Raw genomic sequence first — 24937 nt, 5'->3', positions numbered from 1 at the left:
TCCTAATTAACAACATCACATATGACTTCATAAAGTGTAATTAACAAGACAGTGTTACGTTTGTTTCGAAATATTTTTTTGTATTTCTATCAGTTATGTAAGTGAATATCTAATAAGGATTTTAGTGCAAATGTGCAAATTAAAATCGTACCATGATTGTTTATTCGTTAATAATGATAACACATAATTGCATAAAGAGTCAATGTTCTTGTAGTCGTTTAATATATTATTTATATTAATATATTTTAATATATTATATTATGATATTATAATTTTATTAAATATAACAAACCTTCGTCATCGTGGTACTAACTTATTTTCCACAAAAAAACTCTATGCTTCCTCATATAGCCAGCCGTCACATAATTTTTAATTTGATTACTTTTGAAAAAAAAAACATTGAACATGTATATAACTTGTTTTCTGTGTGTTATAAAATTGAGGTCTTTTTATTTATGTTATTTCAACCATATCATAGTGGACTCCTCTTTCAGAAACACGAAAGTATATTGCACAAAGATCTAATTATGAAATAACGTAAAAAAACTATATACGAGTAACATATGTAGTTATATCAGAAAAATAAGTTTATGTAGTTTTTTTTAAAATTAATTTAGCTTGTCAACAATATTTCACTGCATAATATTCGTTAAGATATCTTTAAATTTGTTACTTTTAATCTGCTGCAAACGAAAGTTATTTGCCCTTTCAACCAGAAAAGATTTTGGCCAGCCTTCACATCCGTGCAGTTGGGCCTTGCTTTATAATATTGGTAGCTGATTTTAATACAAAATGTACATGTATTTTGATATTTAAATCTTTTAAGTTTTGAATAGACCAAATTTAAAGCTGCGCAAATCAATCTATTATGTCAGCGGGTGACGTCTCATTTTTTTCCCATTTGTACATTGGTATACAATTCTAAATACACTATGTGTTCTTTGATTGCAACAACATGCTCTTATTTTCTTAAACTATATTGTCAAATTCTAAACCTTTAAACTATTTATTCTCGGACATTACACAAAGGTTATTATTGTAATTATCATACTTTTGACAGCTTCACCAATAGCAACACATGACTGATGATTACTTTTATAATTGCAATCATTGTTTTCCTATTTTACTTGTCATCAACCTGTCCATCATGCACCTTTCGGTCATTTCCGTGCATCATCGCGCAGTTTCGTAGCCAATGACATCGCTTGATTTATAACATGTAATATATGACGGAATGACCTGTCTAAAACCCGTCTGTCCAGAGAGGAAAGGCGTGCGTTTTGGTTTAGTCTATAAAGGGGTAATTGGAAATACAAGGTGTATAGAAAATAATACTTTAAAATATGGCGAAACAATGGCGAGCTGTGCTGCTGGTTTTATCTCTGGCTGGATTATATAGTGCGCAGCCGTTTCAAAGCTTCAGGAGGGTAAATATATTTTTAACAAATCAAACATTTTTATACTTTCTACTGCAGATTGTTTCAATTATTTGACATTGTTCAGGTTTTTTCTCACTCTTTTTGGACCCGATCCCCAGAACTGGAAAACTCCTTTAACATTTCACTCATGAGCACATTACCATTTAGAGTGCATCTTTTCTATTTTCTATTTCTATGTCACGGTACAGTTAATTGTAACAAAATTACAATAATTTTACTTATTTTTATTTTTGTCCTTAAAATTGGAAAAAAAACCCACATACTGGACATGATTCAATAACAGTTATTTAAGTAAGAAGAAAAAAAGTATATGTTAACGAATATTTGTGTCAATGATTAAAGATTTGTTGTACCGATATACATCAACAGTAAGGAATAATCATAAGAAAAATACACGTACTTCATGCTCACTAGCAAATTTTGCAACATGGGTATATTTTAAGCTTAGAATTCGAGTACTTTATGGGATTAACGATTGTATAATTGTGCTAAAGGGCCGGCTAATTTTGATATTGCACTATACCACAAAAAGATAAAATGAAATACCAAAAAATCTTTGGGTGGTTGCCGATGACTGTCGTCGATTATAGTGACTTCCGGTGATACATATGTCGCCTACCGGTGGTGATTGTCGCCCATATGTGCGGCTGACGGTGATGACTTCTAATAAGGCCAATTAAATGAATTCTTCCGCAACATCTTATAAAGACAACTATTGGCTGTATGTATATGGCCGAAAGATGTTGCATTTTTCATAATAAACTAGTTTCCCCATGCAGTTAGAGCTAGTATGCCAATATTTTACAAATACAATGGCCTTGTATATTTCATTAATTTTCGTTGTAACTCTTTGCTGCACTGTGTAAAAATTACCTGATATTTTATTTTTCCATTTTACAGAGATCTGGCGGTCAATTACTAGGTGATTTGTCGGGCAGTTTTGGCTCTCGATTTACTTTATCTCAAGGTAGGTCATGAAAGGGAAACCTTTTAAACATTATTTTTCTTACACTCCAATGAAAGCTTTTTTTGCTGAAGTAATGATAATTTCTTTAATACATGTACGTTTCTTACAGAAAATCAAATGCTCACTTTGAAGTGCTACATATTTGTTTATTTATGGTGTAACATTGTAACTATTTTATATAAATATTTTATCTTTGATACATAATATATTCAGAAATTTTGATTGAACGTTTTCAATACATGTATATATTCTGCATGATAATTCCATATCCCTTTCACTCTGCTATTTTATCTCTACCGAAGTATGACGGCAAATTCCGAAAAACTACGATTGTCTTTAATAGCTGTTCCGTCCATTCGAGTCATCATATGCATCATTTTTCCTGTATTAAATTGTGTATTTAATATAAAGTCTCGTGAATGGGAAAATATTCCATGTTTGCAATTGAAATATAAAGGTAAAATTGAATTTTCAGGTTCATTGTCGCCGCAACGAGGCTCATCTGGAGGGGCGTGGTTGAGTGGTCCCCCAACATCCGTATCTTCTAGCAGCTTTATATCTGGTTCCCCTATATCCGGAAGTGCTTCTGCTTTACAAAGCAACAGACTGGTTCTCGGACGGACAAGCGGCAGCGGTAGCCAATTGGTGTTGTCACCGCAACAAGCTAGCGTTCCACAGTCGACTTTCCAGCAAACACAGCCTCTTCAGGTTAGTTGCATTTGCATTTTATGTTAACTTTCCTGTCTTTAGAATTATACTTTAGTTTACAAAAGACACAAAATAGTATGGTGTTCAAAAAAGGGCCATCACTCACACATGACTAACGGAATAGTAAAAAAAAACACACCAAAACGAAGAAGCTGATGACAGAAAACAAAATAACGAATTATGATGACTTAAATATGAAAGATTACATAATTTCACAGTTTCCATAATCGTCTGAACGTGTTTAATTATCGTACTTTGTGCTTTGATGGTTTAGCATTTTCATCTTTCAAGTTTTCTAGTAATATTTATATTTGACTATATCTATATTGATCTATTTCAGATTCGACAAGCCCATTCTGCCCATCAGCCCCAACAAATAGTATTATCTCAACCGAGACAGGGAATTACTCACCAAGTTCTGTCGCAACCACAACAAACAGTCCACCAAACTCACCAAATCGTATCCCAACCACAGACTATACAAACTGTTCAACATGTGCAGCCAGCATCTACACTACAACAAGTAGCTCAGCCCAGACAAATAGTTCAAACGCAGGCAGTGCAACATCAACAACCAGCTGTCATCCGTCAAGCGCCTGTACAACAAGCAGCAACTTCCGGAAGCGCTCAGACGCTTGTACCTCAGCAACCAGCAGTACATGCATCAAATCCAGCTAGCATGCCATCGCCTATGGGGATGTCACATATGGGCATGGGCTCACCGTTTGGTATGATGGGCGCAATGAACCCGATGGCTGCAATGATGGGCCCTGGTATGGGTCCTATGGGCATGGGAATGGGTATGGGAATGCCATTTATGTCTTATGATACATTTGAAGATACATTCATTGACCCGGATACGCCAAGTCGGCCAATGGTTGCCCCAGGAGCTGCAATGGCATCCGCCGCAGCCGCTTCAAGACTAGGAGCTGGGATGACGGCAGGTGCTGTTGGTGCTGCAATATCAGCTCCATCTTTACCTGTGACTGGACAAGCAGCGTCTCCTGCAAGCGTGGGACTTGTATCCGCCTCAGTACCGGTAGCTGGTACCAGTTCTGGAGTTCCGGCTCCACAGGCACCAGTGGCAGCTGGTGGTGTTTCAGCGTCCCAAGTTAATCCGTCAGTTATCCAGTCGGCTCTTCAAACAGCGTTGAGTAGGGTCCAACAAAGACAGACGGCACAAGCACCTGCCGTAGGCTAAAAACGTGGACAGCTTTACTTCATTGAACATTATTTATTGTGGTATTTATTTCAAAAATCATATCAATCTACAGCACTTTCTTGTATAACAGAGTAGAAGATCGACAAATGTATCAATCAGAAATGATGTACTTCCGATACCTAAATTTTTTTTAGCAAGACATAATTGTTATATTTATGGTAATTTTAATTGTCTTCTTTCTGGTCTTTTCCTTACTGTGAAGTTCCATTAATCTTAATTGAATAATGTGAAACAACCCTGGGATTATGATGTCTGTTTTTTATTTAAAGTTTGTCCTTTGATGTATGTCTGAGAAATTACATTTTAAATACTTCTGCTTAAAGTGTCATCTTTAGGGGCACACACTTAAATCAACTTTGGGACTAATCGCCGCTTTTCAATTGCATAAAAGTTAAAATTGAGGGTTTCATGATCAACACCCTAATTTAACACACCTGTTAATGATTTATTCTAAATTTCTCCATTTTAATGTGCAAATGTTGAATACGGCTTAAGCCGGTGCTAGAGAGCGTGGACGGTTGCTTGCATTAACCACTACCGTCCAGCCTCTCAGAGACTGAATCAAATCGAACTTGCAACACATTCGATGTTGTCATTATAGGTGTTCTATGGGTTTTCCATCGTTTTGCCATTTTAGTTTAATTACAATTATACTTTTACTTCAAATAAATCATAGACTCGCTATTTGTAAAAAAATCGCAAAATAAAAATCTTAAAAAAGAGATCACTAGAAAGCAGTTAACGCAAAGTTTAAAAGTGAAAATTTTTAGAGTAGGTTTGATGACAAATAATCGGAATTGCAACTATTGCCTGACCCCCTAGCACTGGTTTGAGTAGTATTCAGTCTTCAACACAATAAATTATTGGAATCAATTGTACAAAGACAATGATGAAAATACTAATTTCGATGAAACTATTGAACACATTTTTATTACTATTCAGTCTTAATAATCAAAGGAAATAACACATGCAAAAATCGACAAACTCTTCACAGTGATTACCTCCCTTTGCAGATAGTTTCTATACTGATAAGGGGAGATCACTGCGTAGGAGGTTGCAAAATCGATAGCATTTTCTGCACGATCTGCACGACTTTTTTGCTACATGCTTATATGGTTACACTTTTGTGTCCCTTCTTTATTTTTTTCTCGTCTACAGTAAGTATCTCCGCTTTCCTCCTAGTTGCTTTTTTCCTTCTCATTTTATTTTTTATTTTAACCATGACAATTAAATTTAACTTGCTTTTGTTTCGTTTCGTGAAGCGTTAAATATTGACCTGTCAATAGTGCATAATAAAGTTTTATATTTAAATCTGCATACCTCCAGATGAGCCATAATATTTCAAGAAAAATATTAAATTTGAGAAAAATATACTAAGAATTTAAGAAAATAAAAAATGTTAAGATTCAAGTAATAATTTACATGTTTTGTGTGATGAAGGACACTGATTCTGAATTTGTAGTACATGTATTTATCACGATATTTATGCTGCGTTTCTAACACATTAAGCTATTTTTGCTTCTACATGCATTGATCGACCTCTTTTTTGATATTTTTTCGTGTGTGGCAAGTCCTGTTTGTAATTTGTAAATTACTGTCTTTGTTTTTCTTCACAATATTTTACAATTAAAAAAATCATGAAAGTTAGCGTGAATCACGATCGAGGCATGCATGTATTTGTTGCTTTAAGTTAATTATTTATTAATTTTGGTTCATTGCATTTTTTTAATAAGCGGCGGCTAAATTGTGCTCAGGTGAAGGTAAATTTTATGTTGCTTACTGCCGTGATCCTTTAACATAACTTCGTTAAGAATTTAATTTCGAATTATTCAAACAGTAACTGTTATAGAATGTCATGAGCATAATATGTTCTTTTTGTAGAGTTTAGTAAAGAATTTGGTTATGATTTTCAAAAGATACAGGAGCTTCATGAATATTCTTTTTGTTAGGAAGTCAGATGTTAGCTGTTATAGTATGAAGGCATATCTATACAGTCATGCTATGTGTTTATGTTTTGCTAAAAATTATTAGAATAAAATGTTTATGAAATGAAACTGTCTTTTTCATCTAAAGATTAATAAATAAACTATACAGACGTTTTACCATGAATTGTTCACTGTTTAATACCGTGTCTTTACCAATTACTGTTTAATATGTTCGACATTCAAGTCCATGTCCAACAGAGCAGCTCATTATGGGTCTTTTCTTCAATCATATCCCTGAACAAAGTTTCCGCCTAGCTCTATACTGTACATAATATATTATCTAAAGGCGTTTATTTTGATGCATATAGCACAAGTAACTGGCCACATATGTGCGCCGCATTAATATTGTATGAAACAGCTCATATCAACTTTATAGATTTCTAGTTTGTAACATATTAGATAGATAATGCTCTGAACTAGTAAGGTAAAAATGTATTTAATTTAAAGTTTTCATTTAGAAAAACTGTACAACTGTACATAAATGTGAGTTGTTCTTCTTTAAATTCTGGCAAATGATGTGTATTATGACATGTTGTATATGTGACAAATATATTTAATCCCAGGCTGTAATAATTTTAAAGTTAAGATCTTGCAGCGTATAAAGTAGTATTGTGTAGTCAACATTAGCCTATTCATATTATTCTTTTGGACGCGGGGGCAAATATAGCGGAAAAACATTTAGTGGTGTTCACCATTAGACATAGTTACCTCCCATTAAAAATGGCAGCGCCCATGGTAAAACAAGAAATTATTGAAGGAGAAGTGATCGAATCTCATGAAGAAGAAAAAGAAAGGGAACATTTTGCACGGATTATAAATGCCTTCAAATGCTACAAGTAGTTAAACAATTTAAATCTTTCTTTTGTTACGAACTGTCATGACGGAATTTACAAACTTTTACAGTGTTTTGTCCTTATGCCAGTTTTGGTCAAATTTGGTGTTTTGCTACTTGCAGGGTGCTTAGTCACAATTTGTTTATGATAATCACAAAAGATCGATTTTCTATCACATATTGATATGATATTTGATTGAAAGTTTTATCCATATTTGATAGAAAATCGGACCTTTTGGTAATTATTGATGAAAGGATTTTCATATAGCTTATGGTCTTCAGCGTACCATTTTATATACTATGACATCAGGTGGTGCAATAGCTCAGTTGGTTAGACCACTGGTTGTCACTCCTGAGGTCCCGGGTTTGATCCTTGTTAACACCCTTGGGATTTTTTAAAGACATTTTCATTGTTTCCCACCTAACAGTTAACTAGAGCAAGAGGGGTACTGGTATGTAATCCAGGTAATCCTCGGATGTATCAGTGCTACGTATATACTGAGCGTGTAAAAGAACCAAGGGGTCTATTCAATTAGAACTAGGGACTGGTTCCTGGATTATAGCTGTTTCTGAAGTGACTATTGTAGAGTTATGTCTACGTCCCCGCAAGGGGTTTGGCATTAATGGAAGAAAGATGTTAGACATGACATGAAGGCTGAAGACAGACCCATAGGGAAAGCCCACAAAAAATGGTGTCAGGAATCTGACACGTTCATATTAATTCATCTAACATGCCATGAAGTAAAGTGAAGCATAACTTGATAAGGCTACGTATAATCTGTTTATAAGCCAAGGATGGACATATAAAAAACTTATTAAGAACATAAACTACCTAATTGTTTCTGACAGGTAAAAAATCAGCACTAGGCCACCACATTGCCAATAATTTTGACCATGTCATAGCGAGATTGACCTATACAGGTTGATTTGCGTGCATGGACGGTTTAGAAAACAGAACACATGTGCTTCCAATTTTGTTATAAATTACTTTTTTAAAGATATTGAAAAAGGTGATTTACTCTCTTGTTACAAGAGTCTTGTATTCAATATAATTTTATTTAAGTTCTAAATCATTAAAGACAATTCATTAAAACATTATCTTGAATTATAATTATTGAAATTGTGTCAACATAGATGTTCTAAATATAGTACACTACTCTTGCAATGTCTCGCATAGCTCTTTAATGTCATGGCCGACTGTATTCGGGGTAATTGATGTTTCACAGTTAAATTGGCAATTTTAATGACGGTATTAATATTTTGATACTTTAAATGCTTTAGAACGATATTAAAATAACTGCTTTATCACAAAATGCACAAAAAAAACTATATTTGATACTGATTTGTTTTCAGACCATTTTTCATTTAGAAGACTACAATCAGTGATTTTTCTCACTTCATTCGGAAGAGGCCTTAGTGACTTGATTTTGGGAAAAAATATCGCTAAAGTTGCTAATTTGGGAAGTAAAAAAGCAGGTTTAAGTTCAGATTTTTGGGAAGACTGCATGATTTTAAAGAAAATTTCAATTAGGAAGAGGCCTTTGATCGGGGTCTGTTATACAAGCAGGAAAATCACTGACAATGTATATTTGATTTTATGATTTATTTTCAGACCCTTCTCATTGAGACGAGTAGATGATGCAGTGAAACATTTCAATGCCTTGCCGCAAAGACATAAAGATCTTGTACCAAATTTCCTTGATCACCTCACTACAATTAGGTAAGTTGCATGTATTCATGTACATGTATATAGGTATCTTTAAGTGTATAAAGCTATACATGTATATCTAATTCTGTTGCAAATACAAATATTTCATTGTTTAGATTTTTAAAAGAATACTTTCAAATTGCCTGTATAAAATAAATATGGTAATAAATTGCCTTAAAAATGAACGGCGCATGGGTAAAATTATTGCCTAACAGAAAAACCCTATCTAGATTGCAGAATAATATTTTGTTCCGGGACAGTTTATTCTGTTTATTTACAATATTCATGTTTGCTAAATAACAGAGACATCTTATTATGTGACAACTCTTTTGAGCATTGACCATAAGATAATGGGAACAATATAAGCTGGTTAGGTGCACCAAACTGCCTTCATATGACCAAACTGTGTTTTTGGACCAATTTTTTTGCCAAATATTGGTTAATTATACTTAAAAAGTGTTTTATTTGCTATATCATTATGATTCACAATATAAAACAAAGAATTGGAAAAAAAAATCATTGCATTCATTATAGGTGTTTGTTTTCAAAGGTCTAATGAAGGATATAAAATGTTATTCTTGTATTTTGTATTCTGACAGGGAATGCATTGAACAGAATGACTCCATTATCAGGCTTATCATTCAAGATGCTGAACATATTTTTGAAAATAAACAGAACATGGCAAAGGTAGGTAATCGTTACTTGCTCCTCACTGCTGTAGGTTCGAATCTTACCAGAGACTTTGAATAATTTTATGTGAGGAAGCTATTCAGCTATTTATGGAATGTCAGTGGGTTCTATACAGGTGCCTTTTTGAGCCTGAAATAATGCAAGGAGGGACACCTGAGTTGTTCCTCCACCAGTAAGTTTGAAAGTTGCCATATGACCTGTACTGTGTTGGTACTACCTAAATGCCAACCTACCAAACCTAAATACCAACCAACCAAACCTCAATACCAACCAACCAACCATACCTAAATACCAACCAAACAAACCTAAATACCAACCAACCAACTAATCAACCAACCAAACCTTAATACCAACCAACCATAAATACCAACCAAACCAACCATTAATACCAAACAACCAAACCTAAATACCAACCAACCAACTAATCAACCAACCAAACCTTAATAACCAACCAACGAACCAAACCTTAATACCAACCAACCAAACCTAAATACCAACCAACCATAAATACCAACCAACCAACCATAAATACCAACGGACTAAACCTAAATACCAACCAACAAACCAAGCAACCATCCATCCAATGAACCAACCAACCAAACAAACAAACAAACCAACCTATATACCAACCAACCAAAACCAACCAGCTCCTTTTATTACATATTAATTTTATTCCTTAAATTTATGAAATGAAGAATCTTTGACAATGAGAAGGCTCACATATGTGGCCGATGTGTGTGAAAAATATGCCAATTAACTGTTTTGACAAAATGAAAGGAAACTGTTTCATGACTTAAAAATGTTTGGATGCCTTTAGGATTGGTTAATACAAAATTTATTTTAGTTTGATTGTGTAGGAAGCTATAAGCTTATAGACACACTTTCGAATCCGTTCCTGGAACCAACCAGTACTGAGCAATTAGTGAAAAGTTTCTTGCTCAAGGAAACAATGACTTGCCCCCGACGGGGTTTGAACCCATGTGTCTAGCAATCATTAAATTACTAGTCCGAGGCGTTAACCACTCGACCATGCCACCACTGGACAATGCCCTTATGATTAAAAGAAAATAATTTAGAAATGTTATCTATTAAAAAATAAAGTAGTTTATATATATTTTACTTCTCAGAATACATATGCATGTTACAGCAGGCCTCGACATTAGCGGTGGTCCGTTGGTCCGAGACCACGTGATTTTGGCAAGGACCACTTAATTTTAAAAGCCGCTGGTCCGTCGGACCACTTGAATTTTCTGGTTGGTGCAGACTCATTTGGGAGAATGGTGATTTGGTCAAAAACATGTTATAAACATTTTCTTTAAAATCGTTTGTCCAATGTACATGTATATGGTTCATTAATTATCTGATTAGTTAAAGAAGTTCTTAAGTCATCTATAACTTTCATTTTAAGTCGCTAAAATTTGGTTTATGCAAGTTAAAAGAGTTTAGACTTTGTGATATCAATTAAGGTACAAAATTCATTCAAATGATGCTAATAATTATGCATCGTCGGATACCTACGGTGGAACCAGTAACATTTATGTTATATTACATGTTAATTAACCGTGGGCATCCGACGATGGTAATAATGATATTATATGGGATATAAGATAAACTTAAAATTTCATATACTTTAAAAATGGCAGCAAACAAAAGGAACTGGAAAAAATACATCTAGTAATTCTTTGCTACTTAATATCTTTATTTTAACTGTTTAATGATAGAGATCCATTTCCTTCAGAGTTAAAATTACTTTAAAAGGTTTAAAATACTCATGTTAAAAATAAGTATCAACCAACAAGCAACAGGGAGGTAAAAATTTGGTATTATACATCTGTGAGAAAAATAAGCTAAACTATAGTTATATATAACATTAGTATTATTTTTTTATCCTATTTTTAGCTATTTCCTTGTTTTAAGATACTTTATTAGTTTTATTAAAAATGTTCATCTATAAAAGATACATGTAATTATCATAATTAAAGTCGTACCACATATCAGCAATGAATATATGAATAACAAATTGAATAAGAAAATTACAGACACAAATTGTTTCACTATTCCCTAACTTGAGTTGAGAGAGAAATCATTTCTATATAAAAGTTAACATAAATAAGAGCCCTGTTGTGTATTTTTGAATGACATATAAAAAACCAAATAACTTTATGATAAAATACCTGCTAACTTGCTCTCCTTTATTTCTGATTAGATAAAAATATATATCTAAAATGTCTGTTTTCTTAAGGTTAATGATACATCTTTGTCATCAATTTTAAACATATTTTTTTCTAATTTTGCAGTAAAATGACATATTAATAATAATTGACCACCTGACTCCTGGAAGGACCACCTTAATTTCAAATCTAGTGGTCCGGCTAACCACCTGCTAAAAAAGTTATTGTCGAGGCCTGTACAGTTAACAATAATTACAAAGAATTTTAAATATTCTTACTCAAATGGAAGACAAAGTCTTGTAAAATTCTTCTTCATAAAAATAAGTTATCTAATAAGTCTTACAATATCATATCATCAGAAATGTTAGCTTTTGAAAAATAAATTAGCTTAAATATATATTTTAATTCATAGAATATGTATACAAGTTACAGTTTACAATAAGAATAAGGTACCTAATCAATTTTACAATATTATATCAAAACAGAATGGTGGTGATATAAAAGCTTTAGTACCATTGGTGTCTGACCTGGACAAGGTGAAGACAACACTGAAACAGTTTGTTCGGGACTGGAGCGAGGCCGGGGAGCACGAGAGAAAGGCGTGTTACGAGCCGGTCATACACGAGATAGAGGCACGGTTTCCGAAAGAATTTGTGTAAGTTTCTAAACTTATTTAATGTGTATTGTGTTTTGTTTTTCCTAAGAATTTAAGATAGATCCCATAAACTGATCAATGCCCAATTGCAAAAAAAACTATTTGTTCAAAACTGGAGTCCAAATGACAATTTCATGATGAAAATATTGCAAATTTGGCTGAACATGACCCATTCCCAGGTCAGACTGCACATAAATGACTGCATACTAAGGAATTATGAAAATATTGCCAAAATGGCTGACTGATCCATTCCCAGGTGAGGTCAGACTAAACATCAATGACAATTAAGGAAACACTGAAGAGTTGTGCTAACACAGTAGTGCTTACTAGTGTGTCTTTATACTTGTGAAATAGGCCAAACACTGTTAACATCAAGGCTAAGAAAGTTGTATTTTGAATATTATATTTTATAAAAACAATATACATGTAGAAATAATGCTAGTTTTGCATCATATGATAAAATATTTGGAATTTTGTATTTTTGGTATAATGTTATTTAGTATTGTTGGTGAATATAGAAAAATAAATCTCTTTTGTCTTTTAGAGATACTTCCGGTGTCCACATTCTGGTACCCGGTGCTGGTCTGGGCAGGCTTGCATTTGAGCTAGCAAGACGGGGATACAATTGTCAAGGAAATGAATGGAGTTTATTCATGCTGTTTTCATCAAACTTTGTCCTCAACAAGTGAGTGTGTTGCTTTAATTACACACCAATTTACTGGATGCAGAAGCCTGCAGCAAAATGCCCCCCCCAAAGTCTTATTTTGATGCACAATTCATTGCCCCATACATCAATCCTGCATCAAAATTCCCCCTAAAAAGTCTTATGTTGATGCACAATTCATTGCCCCATGCATCAAAAGGGATACACAAAAATAAAATACTGGCTTATTAGATTTTACTTAAAATCATAATAATATGGGTGCAAGTTTTCAGGCATATGCCTGTAGCTCAGGTTTTTATTATGACAAATTCCATCATGTTTTACTATTAGATTATGTAGGAAAATGATTTTAAATTACAGTTTTCAGGTTTTTCCAAATTTTCATCTTGCACCTATGTAATAAAGCATTCGCTACATTTAAGTTATGATCAGTAAATAATTGAGTATAAGTAAGGAAATGAACTGCTTAAATTAGTGTTTGAAAACCTTGAATAAGTGGTTGGACCCCTGTTATTACACAGCCTGCATCCATTCGAAAATGATGTAAATCTCTTTCTTATAACAATTGGGAGAGCATAATATTTGTAATCCAGGGGGCTCTGGTTTGATCCTCAGGTCAGGTGACATTTTTATGTGACAGTTGATCTGCTGTGTCTATTGGCCATTTGTCTTTCACCCCTTACTCAGAAATCTTGGGGGATCAGTAGTCAGTCATTTACAGAGAAATTGGTGATTGCAGGTTAGTTTTCCAGCAGCAAAGTCTGTTAGGTGGACCTATGCTGAGATACTTGTTTGACCAAAACCAGGAAAATAAATACATTGTAAACAAACTTCATTTACAAAAAGTGAATAATAATTTATAACAGATAATGATAATTCAGTTTCTATTTTTTATACTATAACCTTTTGATAAATAAAAGTAAATGTAAAATTTATGTTGGATGAAAAGAAATACAAATGTAACTTTAGAGAAATAAAGACTTTGTCCATCATAATAAAATTTAATTCCATTGCAGCTTTGGTCCTTGCATTCCATTAAAAAAGATCTTGTACATATTTTGTGGCATAATTATGCACTTGAATGTTAGTGCCAAAAACAACTCACATGCCATCAAAATTAAAAATGTCACTGTCATGACCTTTGATGACTTCTATTGACTTTGAGGTAAGTAGGTCAAATGGCAATTGAGGTCAGTAAGGTCAGTGACCTTGATCACACACAAAACGCTTTTCAGGTCATCAGATTACAAACTTTAGAACAACATGACCCACAATCTTATGTAATGTTAAGAAAGCTTTTCATGCCTTCGTTAGGTAAGTCTTTTGAAGGTCAAGGTCACTATGACCTTGCCATATGATGACCTTGACTTCAAAAATAGCCAGTCAGATCAGTAACTAGAAAACATTTGACTTACAATCCTAAGACTTGGAGATAGCTCCTGTTGATCTTAAAGTTAGTAGAATGTAGGTCTTTAGGTCAGTGGAATAAAGGTCAAGGTCAAAGTGACTTTCATTAAAAATTTAACACCCTTTATTTTAACAAAAATCGCAGAATATTAAGCTGCAGAAATAAGTACTTATACAGTATGCTGAAAAATATATCTCTAGACAATGTATTTTTCAGTGACTGTACAGTTACTGTATATACATTCATTAACACGTAATGATTTCTTTTAGATTGAAAGAAATAGCAAACAATCTTGTTACAGATGTAAGTCCATGGACACACACACACTTCATCCGTGGGTACATCAGTGGACGAACAATATGACAAATGAGGACCAGACCGAAGCTATCACATTTCCTGATATCGATACCTCCACCATACCGGAAAATGTACAGTTTTCAATGGCAGCAGGAGATTTCCTAGAGGTTTATCAAGATCCAGGTTTGTTTGTTTGTTTAATTGGGTTTTATGTCACGCCGACACAGTAAAGTTCATATTGCGTCGTTACAGCTTTACTGGTGGAGGAAGGCCTCATGTATCCTTCCTTGCATTATTTCAGGAACAAACAGGCATCTTCGATGTCCTATATTCAGGTAGGTTGCAATGCAATAAGATAGGCAGAGTAGGTTCCATGGTACTTATATATACTTATGATTGTCTTAATGTGTTAAGATAAATTTTCTTGCTTTGCAAATTGTTTTAGCTTCACTGGGTCAAAGGTCAAAGTCAATAACAATTTTTTTCCCATATCTTCTTTAATATAGCTGTTTTGAAGCAACATCAAAATTAAGGCCTAGATTAAAATATTGTTAGTTCCCTCTCCCACTGTTCCCCTTTACCATTATCTACCATCTAATATCACTGCCACCCAAAACAAATTATCTCTGAACAAAGAAATATTTTTTAGACTTGAACATCAAAGCAGGGTATGTGAAAGAGAATATTGAAATTTATTTGATGGTTATGCATTATAAGTAAATTGTATACAAACTGGAATATTTTATATGATTATGATATCGACTAAAACTAAAATATGGCTCTTGACAAGCTTAAGCATTAAAGGAACTCCACTGAGGTCTAAGTCTAAAACATAAAATATGAATTTCTTACATTGATGGGCTGGGTAACTTAACACAGACAAATTTGCAAATCATTTTTGAAAAAAAACATACCCAGAAATATATTGAAACTCATATTTTTTAGTTATTCTAAGCCCGATTTGACTGAAAAGCATTGTAGGTCATTTTTCACAATTAGAATTATTATTCTGGAAAAATGGAGAGAATGAATGATTTCAAATTATGCACACAAGTTATTGGTTTAGACCTACTTCAAATGGAACATAAATCCCGAAAAATTATTTCCAGTCCTGTTATGTTAAAAAACCTCAGTGGAGTCCCTTTAACAAATTCTTTTTTTTTTTGTGAAATCCATATACAGTTAGTTCAACTAAAATATTTTAGATAACATTTTTTACCAATGTATCTTACCTAAACTGGCATAGGTTGTAGATGGGAGAAACAAATATATTTTTATTGCTGGCCTAATGAAATTTTTGTTTAAACTTCTCTCAAGATATGTTTTGTTTTATTGATATAACTCTCTGTTGACTTTTCAGAAACCTGGGATTGTTTGGCTACAGTATTTTTTATCGATACTGCTCACAACATAATTGCTTACATAGAAACAATTTACAAAATCCTAAAACCTGGTGGATACTGGGTAAATCTTGGTAAGTTTATTGTCTATTGATTAGTAAGATTATGAAAGATGCTTAGTAAATCTTATTAAGTTAAATGTTTATAAGTTGAATGTTGAATGATTAGTGAATATTGGTATTAGTTAATTGTTTATTGCTTGGTAAGTTTATTAGAGTTGCTTGGTAAATGTTAATAACTTAATTATTGAATGCTTAGTAAATTGGTAAGTTTATTGTCTATTGCTTGGTAAGTTTATGAGAGACATTTGGTAAATTTTACTAAGTGAAATGTTGAATGCTTAGTATATCTTGGTATTATAGTTAATTGTTTATTGCTTGGTAAGTTTATGAAAGATGCTTGGTAAATCTTAATAAGTTAATTGTTGAATGCTTAGTAAATCTTGTTAAGTGAATTGTTTGATGCTTGGTAAGTTTATGAGAGATTCTAGTTAATTTTCAATAAGTTAAATGTTGAACCATAAGTTAATTGTTTATTGCTTGATATTAGTTTATGAAAAATGTTTGGTAAATTTTACTAAGTTAAATGTTAAATGCTAAGTAAATGTTGATAAGTTAAATGTTCATTGCTTGGTAAGTTTATGAAAGGCTTGATAAATCTTAAGAAGTTAAATGTTGAATGCTTAGTAAATGTTGGTAAGTTAAATGTTCATTGCTTGGTAAGTTTATGAAAAGCTTGGTAAATCTTAAGAAGTTAAATGTTGAATGCTTAGTAAATGTTGGTAAGTTAAATGTTCATTGCTTGGTAAGTTTATGAAAGGCTTGATCAATCTTAAGAAGTCAAATGTTGAATGCTTAGTAAATGTTGGTAAGTTAAATGTTCATTGCTTGGTAAGTTTATGAAAAGCTTGGTAAATCTTAAGAAGTTAAATGTTGAATGCTTAGTAAATGTTGGTAAGTTAAATGTTCATTGCTTGGTAAGTCTATGAAAGGCTTGGTAAATCTTAAGAAGTTAAATGTTGAATGCTTAGTAAATGTTGGTAAGTTAAATGTTCATTGCTTGGTAAATTAATTGTTTGATGCTTACTGATTTGTGGTAAGTGAATTGTTGAGTACCCAGGGTATATCTTGGTAAGTTTATAATTTTAATGCTTGGTAAATCTTGTCAAGTTTGTACAAGTTAATATAAATCTCAGTCATTTAATTTTTGCATGATTGATGAATCTTTTAAAGTATTCTTAGATGCTTGTTAAATTATAGTTAATTTTTGAAAGCTTGTTAAATATAAATATATGTTAGTTTATATTAGATGGTTGGTAAATTTTTGGTAAGTTAATATTTTTGAATGCTTGATTATTGAAATAAGTAAATGGTTCATTTCTTGGTGGTTCATTTCTTGGTAAATAAGTGGTTGAAATTTTAGTTAATTTTACACTATCATCATTACAGTGTTCTATTTTTGTCCATGTAGGTCCCTTGCTGTACCATTATTCGGATATGCCCAATGAGATGTCCATAGAACTGAGTTATGATGAGGTGAAACGAGTGATTGAGCAAATAGGCTTTGTTTTTGAAGTAAGTATCCTTTTGATTTTTTTCTAAAATTGAAACGTTTTTTGTCTATTCTTTTCTTAAAATCATAACTTGGCAAATATTCTTTTTATGATTTATAAGGAATCCTTTTTGGGACTTATTTCTTTCACGTGGGCATCTGTGGCCGAGTTATGGTTGTTGACTTCAAACCACTTGCCCCTCATTGTTGTAAATATCATCAAAATGAATACACTAGGCAGCACAGGAACAAAACTGTTCACCCTATAAAGAATAAAATTATGGTTTTCTAACTTGACACACGTGGGTCAGGTTATAGTGTTAAGATTTTACAATTGTTGTCACAGTGAATTCTGGAAATGTTAAAGAACATGTGAAATGAATGACTTAAACCTGTTTCAATCATACAATATCTGTTATTTTGACTTCCAGGGTTTGTTCAAGTCACATGACTTGTTTAAAAACTACTGGGTGATTCTATCGGCCTCTAAATTTCATTGAACATATATAAATATATTTACATTTTAAACCGTATTTATATAGAATTGATACAGAAATTCATGGTGGGACTTTAAAAAATATCATTTTAGCGTGATTTTGAGTACATAAGATCATTTTAATATTTTGTCAAAATTTGCTTAAGTATCCCTTAAAAAACAGAAAAATCTACAAAGGATAATCAAGAAATATACTTAGAATTAAACTGAGTTCATGTATCAACTGTTGTGTGATTCTTAGCCCGATTTGTGTGAAAAGCATTTTAACACTTTTCATTTTTGATTCATTTTGCACAATAAAAATGATTATTCTTGAAAAACAGGGTGAGGGAATGATCACAAGTTATTGGTCTAGACCTTCATCTAATGGTACGCAAATTTCAGAAAAATATTTCCAGCCCCATCATGTCAAAAACCTCAGTGGAGTCCCTTTATTTAAACTATTTATGCTACTTTTCATTACAGAAAGAGGAGAAGAATGTGAAATCCACATACACACAGAGTCTGAACTCGATGTTACACTACACTTATGACAGTGTCTTCTTTGTCGTGAAGAAGCCATCTTGATATGGCAGACGTTTGGGAACAGTGTTGTTTTTTCATTAAGTTGTTTTGTTTTTTTCTCTGAAAGCTAGCAGCATTATAAACTTGTGTACTAGAGCATCCAGGCCAGCCTGCACGTCTGTGTTGTTTGGTCAGACTTTTTTTATACTGCTAGCTGTTCGATTTTAGCATTATTTTGTATACTGAATTCTTTTTTACTAACAATGGACAGTTCTAAATTCAAAGTCGGACCAGCTCATTTTACAAATTTAGAATGGTAGAATGTAATTGCACTGTTTTATGGGCGCCATGTGACTTGTTGTGAATACAGCAATGATGAAGGGGAAAAAATGGGAATGGAAAAAACCCCAGTCGTGATCGATTTGCACGCAATAAAGGGTCAGTCATAAAGCAAGACTGTAATTACAACATAAATTTCCATGAACTTTTACATTTTTGTATGAAGCTTCACTTTCTGAATAACATTCCATCAAATATATATGCATAAACAAAACAACAATGCTGGGATGTACAAAAACTGTTTAAAGGCGCCACTGGTAAAAAGTTTATAATTTGAAAATATAATGCAAAAACATGTTCGTTATTTGAAATTGTTCAAAAACTGTTTAAAGGCGCCACTGGTAAAAAGTTTATAATTTGAAAATATAATGCAAAAACATGTTCGTTATTTGAAATTGTTCAAAAACCATTGTTTATTGTTGTTGAAAATTGTTTTATATTTGAATTAGACATTGCTTGTGTTTATCTTTGAAAGCAAATTATTGTCATTATTATCTTTTAAAAATATTTTTCAGAACATTTTGTAGCTGGACTTTTTAGCTCACCTGTCACAAAGTGACAGGGTGAGCTTTTGTGATCGCTTTTCGTCCGGCGTCCGTCCTTCCGTCCGTAAACTTTTACTTTAAATGACATCTCCTCATAAACCACTAAGCCAATTTCATCCAAACTTCACAGGAATGTTCCTTTGGTGGTCACCTTTAAAAATTGTTCAAAGAATTTAATTCCATGCAGAACTCTGGTTGCCATGGCAACCGAAAGAAAAAACTTTAAAAATCTTCTTTTAAAAAACCATAAGAGCTAGAGCTTAGATATTTGGCATGAAACATCTTCTAGTGAGTGTCTACCAAGTTTGTTCAAATAAAAGCCCTGGGGTCAAAATTGGCCCGGCCCCAGGGGGTCATTGATTTTCCCTATATACATATAGTAAAAACTTAAAAAATCTTCTTTCAAAGAACCAAAAGAGCTACAGCTAAGATATTTAGCATGAAACATGTTCTAATGGGTGTCTACCAAGTTTGTTCAAATAAAAGCCCTGGGGTCAAAATTGGCCCCGCCCCGGGGGGTCATTGATTTTCCCTATATGCATATAGTAAAAACCTTAAAAAATCTTCTTTTAAAGAACTCAAAGAGGTATGGCTAAGATATTTAGCATGAAACATGTTCTAATTAGTGTCTACCAAGTTTGTTCAAATAAAAGCCCTGTGGTCAAAATTGGCCCCGTCCCAGGGGGTCATTGATTTTCCCTATATGCATATAGTAAAAACTTAAAAAATCTTTATTTAAAGAACCAAAAGAGTTAAAGCTAAGATATGTAGCATGAAACATGTTCTAATAAGTGTCTACCAAGTTTGTTCAAATAAAAGCCCTTGGGTCAAAATTGGCCCCGCCCGGGGGGGGGGGTCATTGATTTTCCCTATATACATATAGTAAAAACTTAAAAGATCTTCTTTTAAAAAACCATAAGAGCTAGAGCTTAGATATTTAGCATGAAACATCTTCTAGTGAGTGTCTACCAAGTTTGTTCAAATAAAAGCCCTGGGGTCAAAATTGGCCCCGCCCCAGGGGGTCATTGATTTTTCCTATATACATATAGTAAAAACTTAAAAAATCTTCTTTTAAAGAACCAAAAGAGCTACAGCTAAGATATTTAGCATGAAACATGTTCTAATGGGTGTCTACCAAGTTTGTTCAAATAAAAGCCCTGGGGTCAAAATTGGCCCCGCCCCGGGGGGTCATTGATTTTCCCTATATGCATATAGTAAAAACTTAAAAAATCTTCTTTTAAAGAACTCAAAGAGCTATGGCTAAGATATTGAGCATCAAACATGTACTAATAGGTGTCTACCAAGTTTGTTCAAATAAAAGCCCTGGGGTCAAAATTGGCCCCACCCCATGGGGTCATTGATTTTCCCTATATGCATATAGTAAAAACTTAAAAAATCTTCTTTTAAAGAACTCAAAGAGCTATGGCTAAGATATTTAGCATCAAATATGTTCTAATAGGTGTCTACCAAGTTTGTTCAAATAAAAGCCCTGGGGTCAAAATTGGCACCGCCCCGGGGGTCATTGATTTTCCTTATATGTGTATAGCAAAAACTTAAAAAATCTTCTTTGAAAAAACCCAAATAGCTAGAGTTTAGATATTAAGCATGAAACATCTTCTAGTAAGTGTCTACCAAGTTTGTTCAAATAAAAGCCCTGGGGTCAAAACTGGCCCGGCCCCAGGGGTGTCATTGTTTTTAACTATATATGTGTAGTAAAAACTTTAAAAAAATCTTCTTTCAAAAAGCCCAATGAGCTAGAGCTTAGATGTTTAGCATGAAACATCTTCTTATGGGTGTTCTACCGAGTTTGTGCAAATAAAAGCCCTTGGGTTAAATTGGCCCTGCAACGTTGGGGGGTGGGGGGGGTGAGGGTTGGGGGGCCTATATACAGGTGAGCGACCTCAGGGCCATCATGGCCCTCTTGTTAAAGAATAGGGACAGCTATTGTACTAACGAAGGGGTCACAGCTTGATTAAAATTTTTGTTGCGGTTTGGTATCTCCAAAACTATTGAAGGGAATAGGTTGAAACTCAACACACTTATTTTAAAGCATAGTAAAGTCCTATGATTCTTACTTTGATTTTGACTGAGTTATGGACCTTTTTTAGCTCACCAGAGCCGAAGGCTCAGGGTGAACTATTAGTATCAAAGGGGGATACTCCCGCGTCCATCGTCCGTCGTCATCCGCCAACAATCGTCCTCTATGAAACTGCTGGGCAGATTCACTTCAAATTTGGTCTGTAACATCCTTGTGACAGTCACACTTGAATTTGCTCATGTCATTTCAATTGGGCCCCTTTTAGGGGTCAACATAGCTAAAAATAGAAAAACATTTAAACATCCTCTCCTACAGAACTAAATGATGGATGTTCACCAAACTTTGTCTGTAGCATTCTGGAGTAGTCTTTTATCAAGTATGCTCATATTAATTTGATTGGCCCCTTTTAGGGGTCTCAAGGGCTAAAAATAGAAAAAAAACTTTAAACATCTTCTCCTACAGAACTAATGGATGGATGATCATCAAACTTTGTCTGTAGCATTCTGGAGTAGTCTTTTATCAAGTATGCTCATATTAATTTGATTGGCCCCTTTTAGGGGTCTCAAGGGCTAAAAATAGAAAAAAAACTTTAAACATCTTCTCCTACAGAACTAATGGATGGATGATCATCAAACTTTGTCTGTAGCATTCTGGAGTAGTCTTTTATCAAGTATGCTCATATTAATTTGATTGGCCCCTTTTAGGGGTCTCAAGGGCTAAAAATAGAAAAAAAACTTTAAACATCTTCTCCTACAGAACTAATGGATGGATGATCATCAAACTTTGTCTGTAGCATTTATGGGTAGGGTTTTATCAAGTTTGCTCATATTAATTTGATTTGCCCCTTTTAGGGGCCGTTAAAGCTAAAAATAAAAATACTGTTAAATGTCTATTTCTAGAGAACTAATTGATGGATGATCACCAAACTTTGTCTGTAGCATTCTTGGGTAGTCTTTTATCAAGTTTGCTAATATTATTTGATTGGCCCCTTTTAGGGGTCTATACGGCTAATAGAAAAAAACAAACTTTGAACATCTTCTCCTACAGAACTAATTGATTGATGATCACCAAACTTTGTGGGTAGCATTCTCGGGTAGTTTTTTTCAAGTTTGCTAATATTAATTTGATTGGCCCCTTTTAGGGGCCGCAAAAGCTAAAAATAGAAATACCTTTAAATGTCTATTTCTAGAGAACTAATCGATGGATGATCACCAAACTTTGTCTGTAGCATTCTTGGGTAGTCTTTTATCAAGTTTGCTCATATTAATTTGATTGGTCCGTTTTAGGGGCCGCTTAAGCTAAAAATAGAAATACTTTTAAATGTCTATTTCTACAGAACTAATGGATGGATGATCACCAAACTTTGTCTGAAGCATTGTTGGGTAGTCTTTTATCAAGTTTGCTCATATTATTTTGACTGGCCCCTTTTAGGGGCCGCTAAAATTAAAGATAGATAAACATTTAAACGTCTTTTGCTACAGAACTAAATGATGACCAAACTTAGTCTGTAGCATTATTGGGTCGTCTTTTATTAAGTTTGCTCATATTAATTTGATTAGCCCCTTTTAGAGGCCGCTAAAATTAAAAATAGAAATACGTTTAAACACTTCTCCTACAGAACTAACTAATGAATGATTACCAAACTTTGTCTGTAGCATTCTTGGGTAGTCTTTTATCAAGTTTGCTCATATTAATTTGATTAGCTCCTTTTAGGGGCCACTAAAGCTTAAAGAAGAAAAAACCTTCGAACTTCATTTCCTACTGAAATAATTGATAGATGATCACCAAACTTTGTAGCATTCTTAGGTAGTCTTTTATCAAGTTTGCTCATATTAATTTGATTAGCCCCGTTTAAGCTAAAGCTTAAATGCCCCAGGTCATGGCATTTCTTCAAATTATTGTTTAAACATATTCTATGCTCAAATTTAATATTAATATTAAAATATATTGACATTTCAACACTGAAAAGCAGTTGTTTCTGATGAGCGACTCAGGGCCATCATGGCCCTCTTGTTTAAGAACTTCATTGTTTGTTATTAGGTTGTTCTGCAAGGATTGGATTTGCTGTGATAATATTAAAAACTTGTGTATTGAAAAAATAAAAAGTTATCACTAAAAAAGGTTGTTAATATTACAAAGTAAACCTTTCATACTTCTTTTGCTAGATAAAGGTCAAGATATGAAGTTCACCTGACATGAAACAAAATAAGGCCTTGTTTTCAAAATGATGACATGTTGATGGAGCAAAATATTTAAATTTCTTGCTTTTTTAATCACATTGTTCATTGTACAAAGTTTTTTTTAATGTTTACATGTTTTAATGTAGATATGAATTAAAACAAATCTCCATGTATGTATGTTTTTGTAAAAATAAAATGGCATAATTTTGTATTTTGAAACTCTGTGAGTTTACTTATTATTTATTGCTAAGTTATATAACATGTATTTATATTGGTTAATTAGTGGCGATGCTGGTGGTGTTGATAATTTTCACTCACGTTGTCACGGCAGTAAGCCACATTGAATTTACAAGAGCACATTTCAGCCACTGCATTGAACCTGGGTAGGCTGTTTACCAGTATTAGTTGCCTTCGCAAGGAACTGATAATCGAACCCGGATCGCTCGATCCATAGTCCAATGCTCTTCCTATGGAGCCAACCAGACAGTACTGATTAGCCTTATTTACTAGTACTTGTCGTATCAATAAAGAGGCGTAAAATCAGGAATTTTTACCAGTGCATCACAAAATTTTGAGAAGGTTCCCGAACGTTGCATTTCACTTTCATTGTGATTGCATGATCATGAAATCCTTTCTATGGCCATTCAAACTGTACCTGTGCTCTTGCATGTACAGAAGGTGAGAGAGTGAAGGCAATTTGTACTGGTAAACTGATTAACAGCTTGCCCATGAAAGATGCTGTTATAGAGCTCTGCTAAATTCAATGTAAATCGATTGATTCTTAAACAAGTGGCAGCTAGGGTCTTGCTAGAAAGTAATTATTTTAAACCATAACATTTGTTTTATGATATTTAGATTATCTCCATTTGGCGACCCTCCAGTTTTATTGGTGGCGGAGGGCCACCTGAAGGTCTTTCTCCACCAGTTTATCTGGAAAAGTCGCAATGTGACCACATCTTTATTAATGCGACGTAAAACCCAACCAATAAAAAGAAAAGAAGAAGAAAATTTTGTAGATAACATTATCCGGTAGATGTGAAAAATTCACCTAAACATAAAGGATAGTTGTTTGTTTTTGTGTAACATGAACATTTTATTTCATCGAGTGAGCTTTAAAAAACAGTATATTGCGCCGCTT

General features: G+C 33.5%; 2 protein-coding genes across 2 annotated transcripts; both read left to right on the top strand.

Moving 5' to 3' along the window:
• Nucleotides 1–1251: 1251 nt before the first annotated feature.
• On the top strand, nt 1252–6453 carry LOC132718398 (uncharacterized). The gene is made up of 4 exons (XM_060702091.1): nt 1252–1427; nt 2340–2406; nt 2882–3114; nt 3455–6453. Exons 1-4 carry the CDS (start codon nt 1344–1346, stop codon nt 4313–4315), a joined length of 1245 nt encoding a protein of 414 aa, XP_060558074.1. The 5' UTR covers nt 1252–1343; the 3' UTR covers nt 4316–6453.
• Nucleotides 6454–6998: 545 nt separating this feature from the next.
• LOC132718397 (carnosine N-methyltransferase-like) lies at nt 6999–21174 on the top strand. The gene is made up of 9 exons (XM_060702090.1): nt 6999–7157; nt 8766–8873; nt 9461–9548; nt 12208–12377; nt 12922–13062; nt 14751–14929; nt 16107–16220; nt 17617–17720; nt 18659–21174. The coding sequence occupies exons 1-9, from the start codon at nt 7042–7044 to the stop codon at nt 18758–18760; spliced, it is 1122 nt and encodes a 373-aa protein (XP_060558073.1). The 5' UTR covers nt 6999–7041; the 3' UTR covers nt 18761–21174.
• The last annotated feature ends 3763 nt before the right edge of the window (nt 21175–24937 follow it).

Source organism: Ruditapes philippinarum, unplaced genomic scaffold (genome assembly GCF_026571515.1).
Source record: "Ruditapes philippinarum isolate M1 unplaced genomic scaffold, ASM2657151v2 ctg871_1_1_1_1, whole genome shotgun sequence".
NCBI lineage: Eukaryota > Metazoa > Mollusca > Bivalvia > Venerida > Veneridae > Ruditapes > Ruditapes philippinarum.
The sequence above is the reverse complement of the archived record's forward strand: the minus strand, read 5'-3'. Positions and strand labels throughout refer to the sequence as shown.

Excerpts from the sequence above, each read along its gene's own strand:
- LOC132718398 (XM_060702091.1), top strand. The coding sequence starts at position 1,344 with ATGGCGAAACAATGGCGAGCTGTGCTGCTGGTTTTATCTCTGGCTGGA. Across the intron at positions 1,428-2,339 it reads CGTTTCAAAGCTTCAGGAGG|AGATCTGGCGGTCAATTACT; the intron begins GTAAATATATTT and ends TCCATTTTACAG. Across the intron at positions 2,407-2,881 it reads TCGATTTACTTTATCTCAAG|GTTCATTGTCGCCGCAACGA; the intron begins GTAGGTCATGAA and ends TTGAATTTTCAG.
- LOC132718397 (XM_060702090.1), top strand. The coding sequence starts at position 7,042 with ATGGCAGCGCCCATGGTAAAACAAGAAATTATTGAAGGAGAAGTGATC. Across the intron at positions 12,378-12,921 it reads CGGTTTCCGAAAGAATTTGT|AGATACTTCCGGTGTCCACA; the intron begins GTAAGTTTCTAA and ends TTTGTCTTTTAG. Across the intron at positions 14,930-16,106 it reads AGAGGTTTATCAAGATCCAG|AAACCTGGGATTGTTTGGCT; the intron begins GTTTGTTTGTTT and ends TTGACTTTTCAG.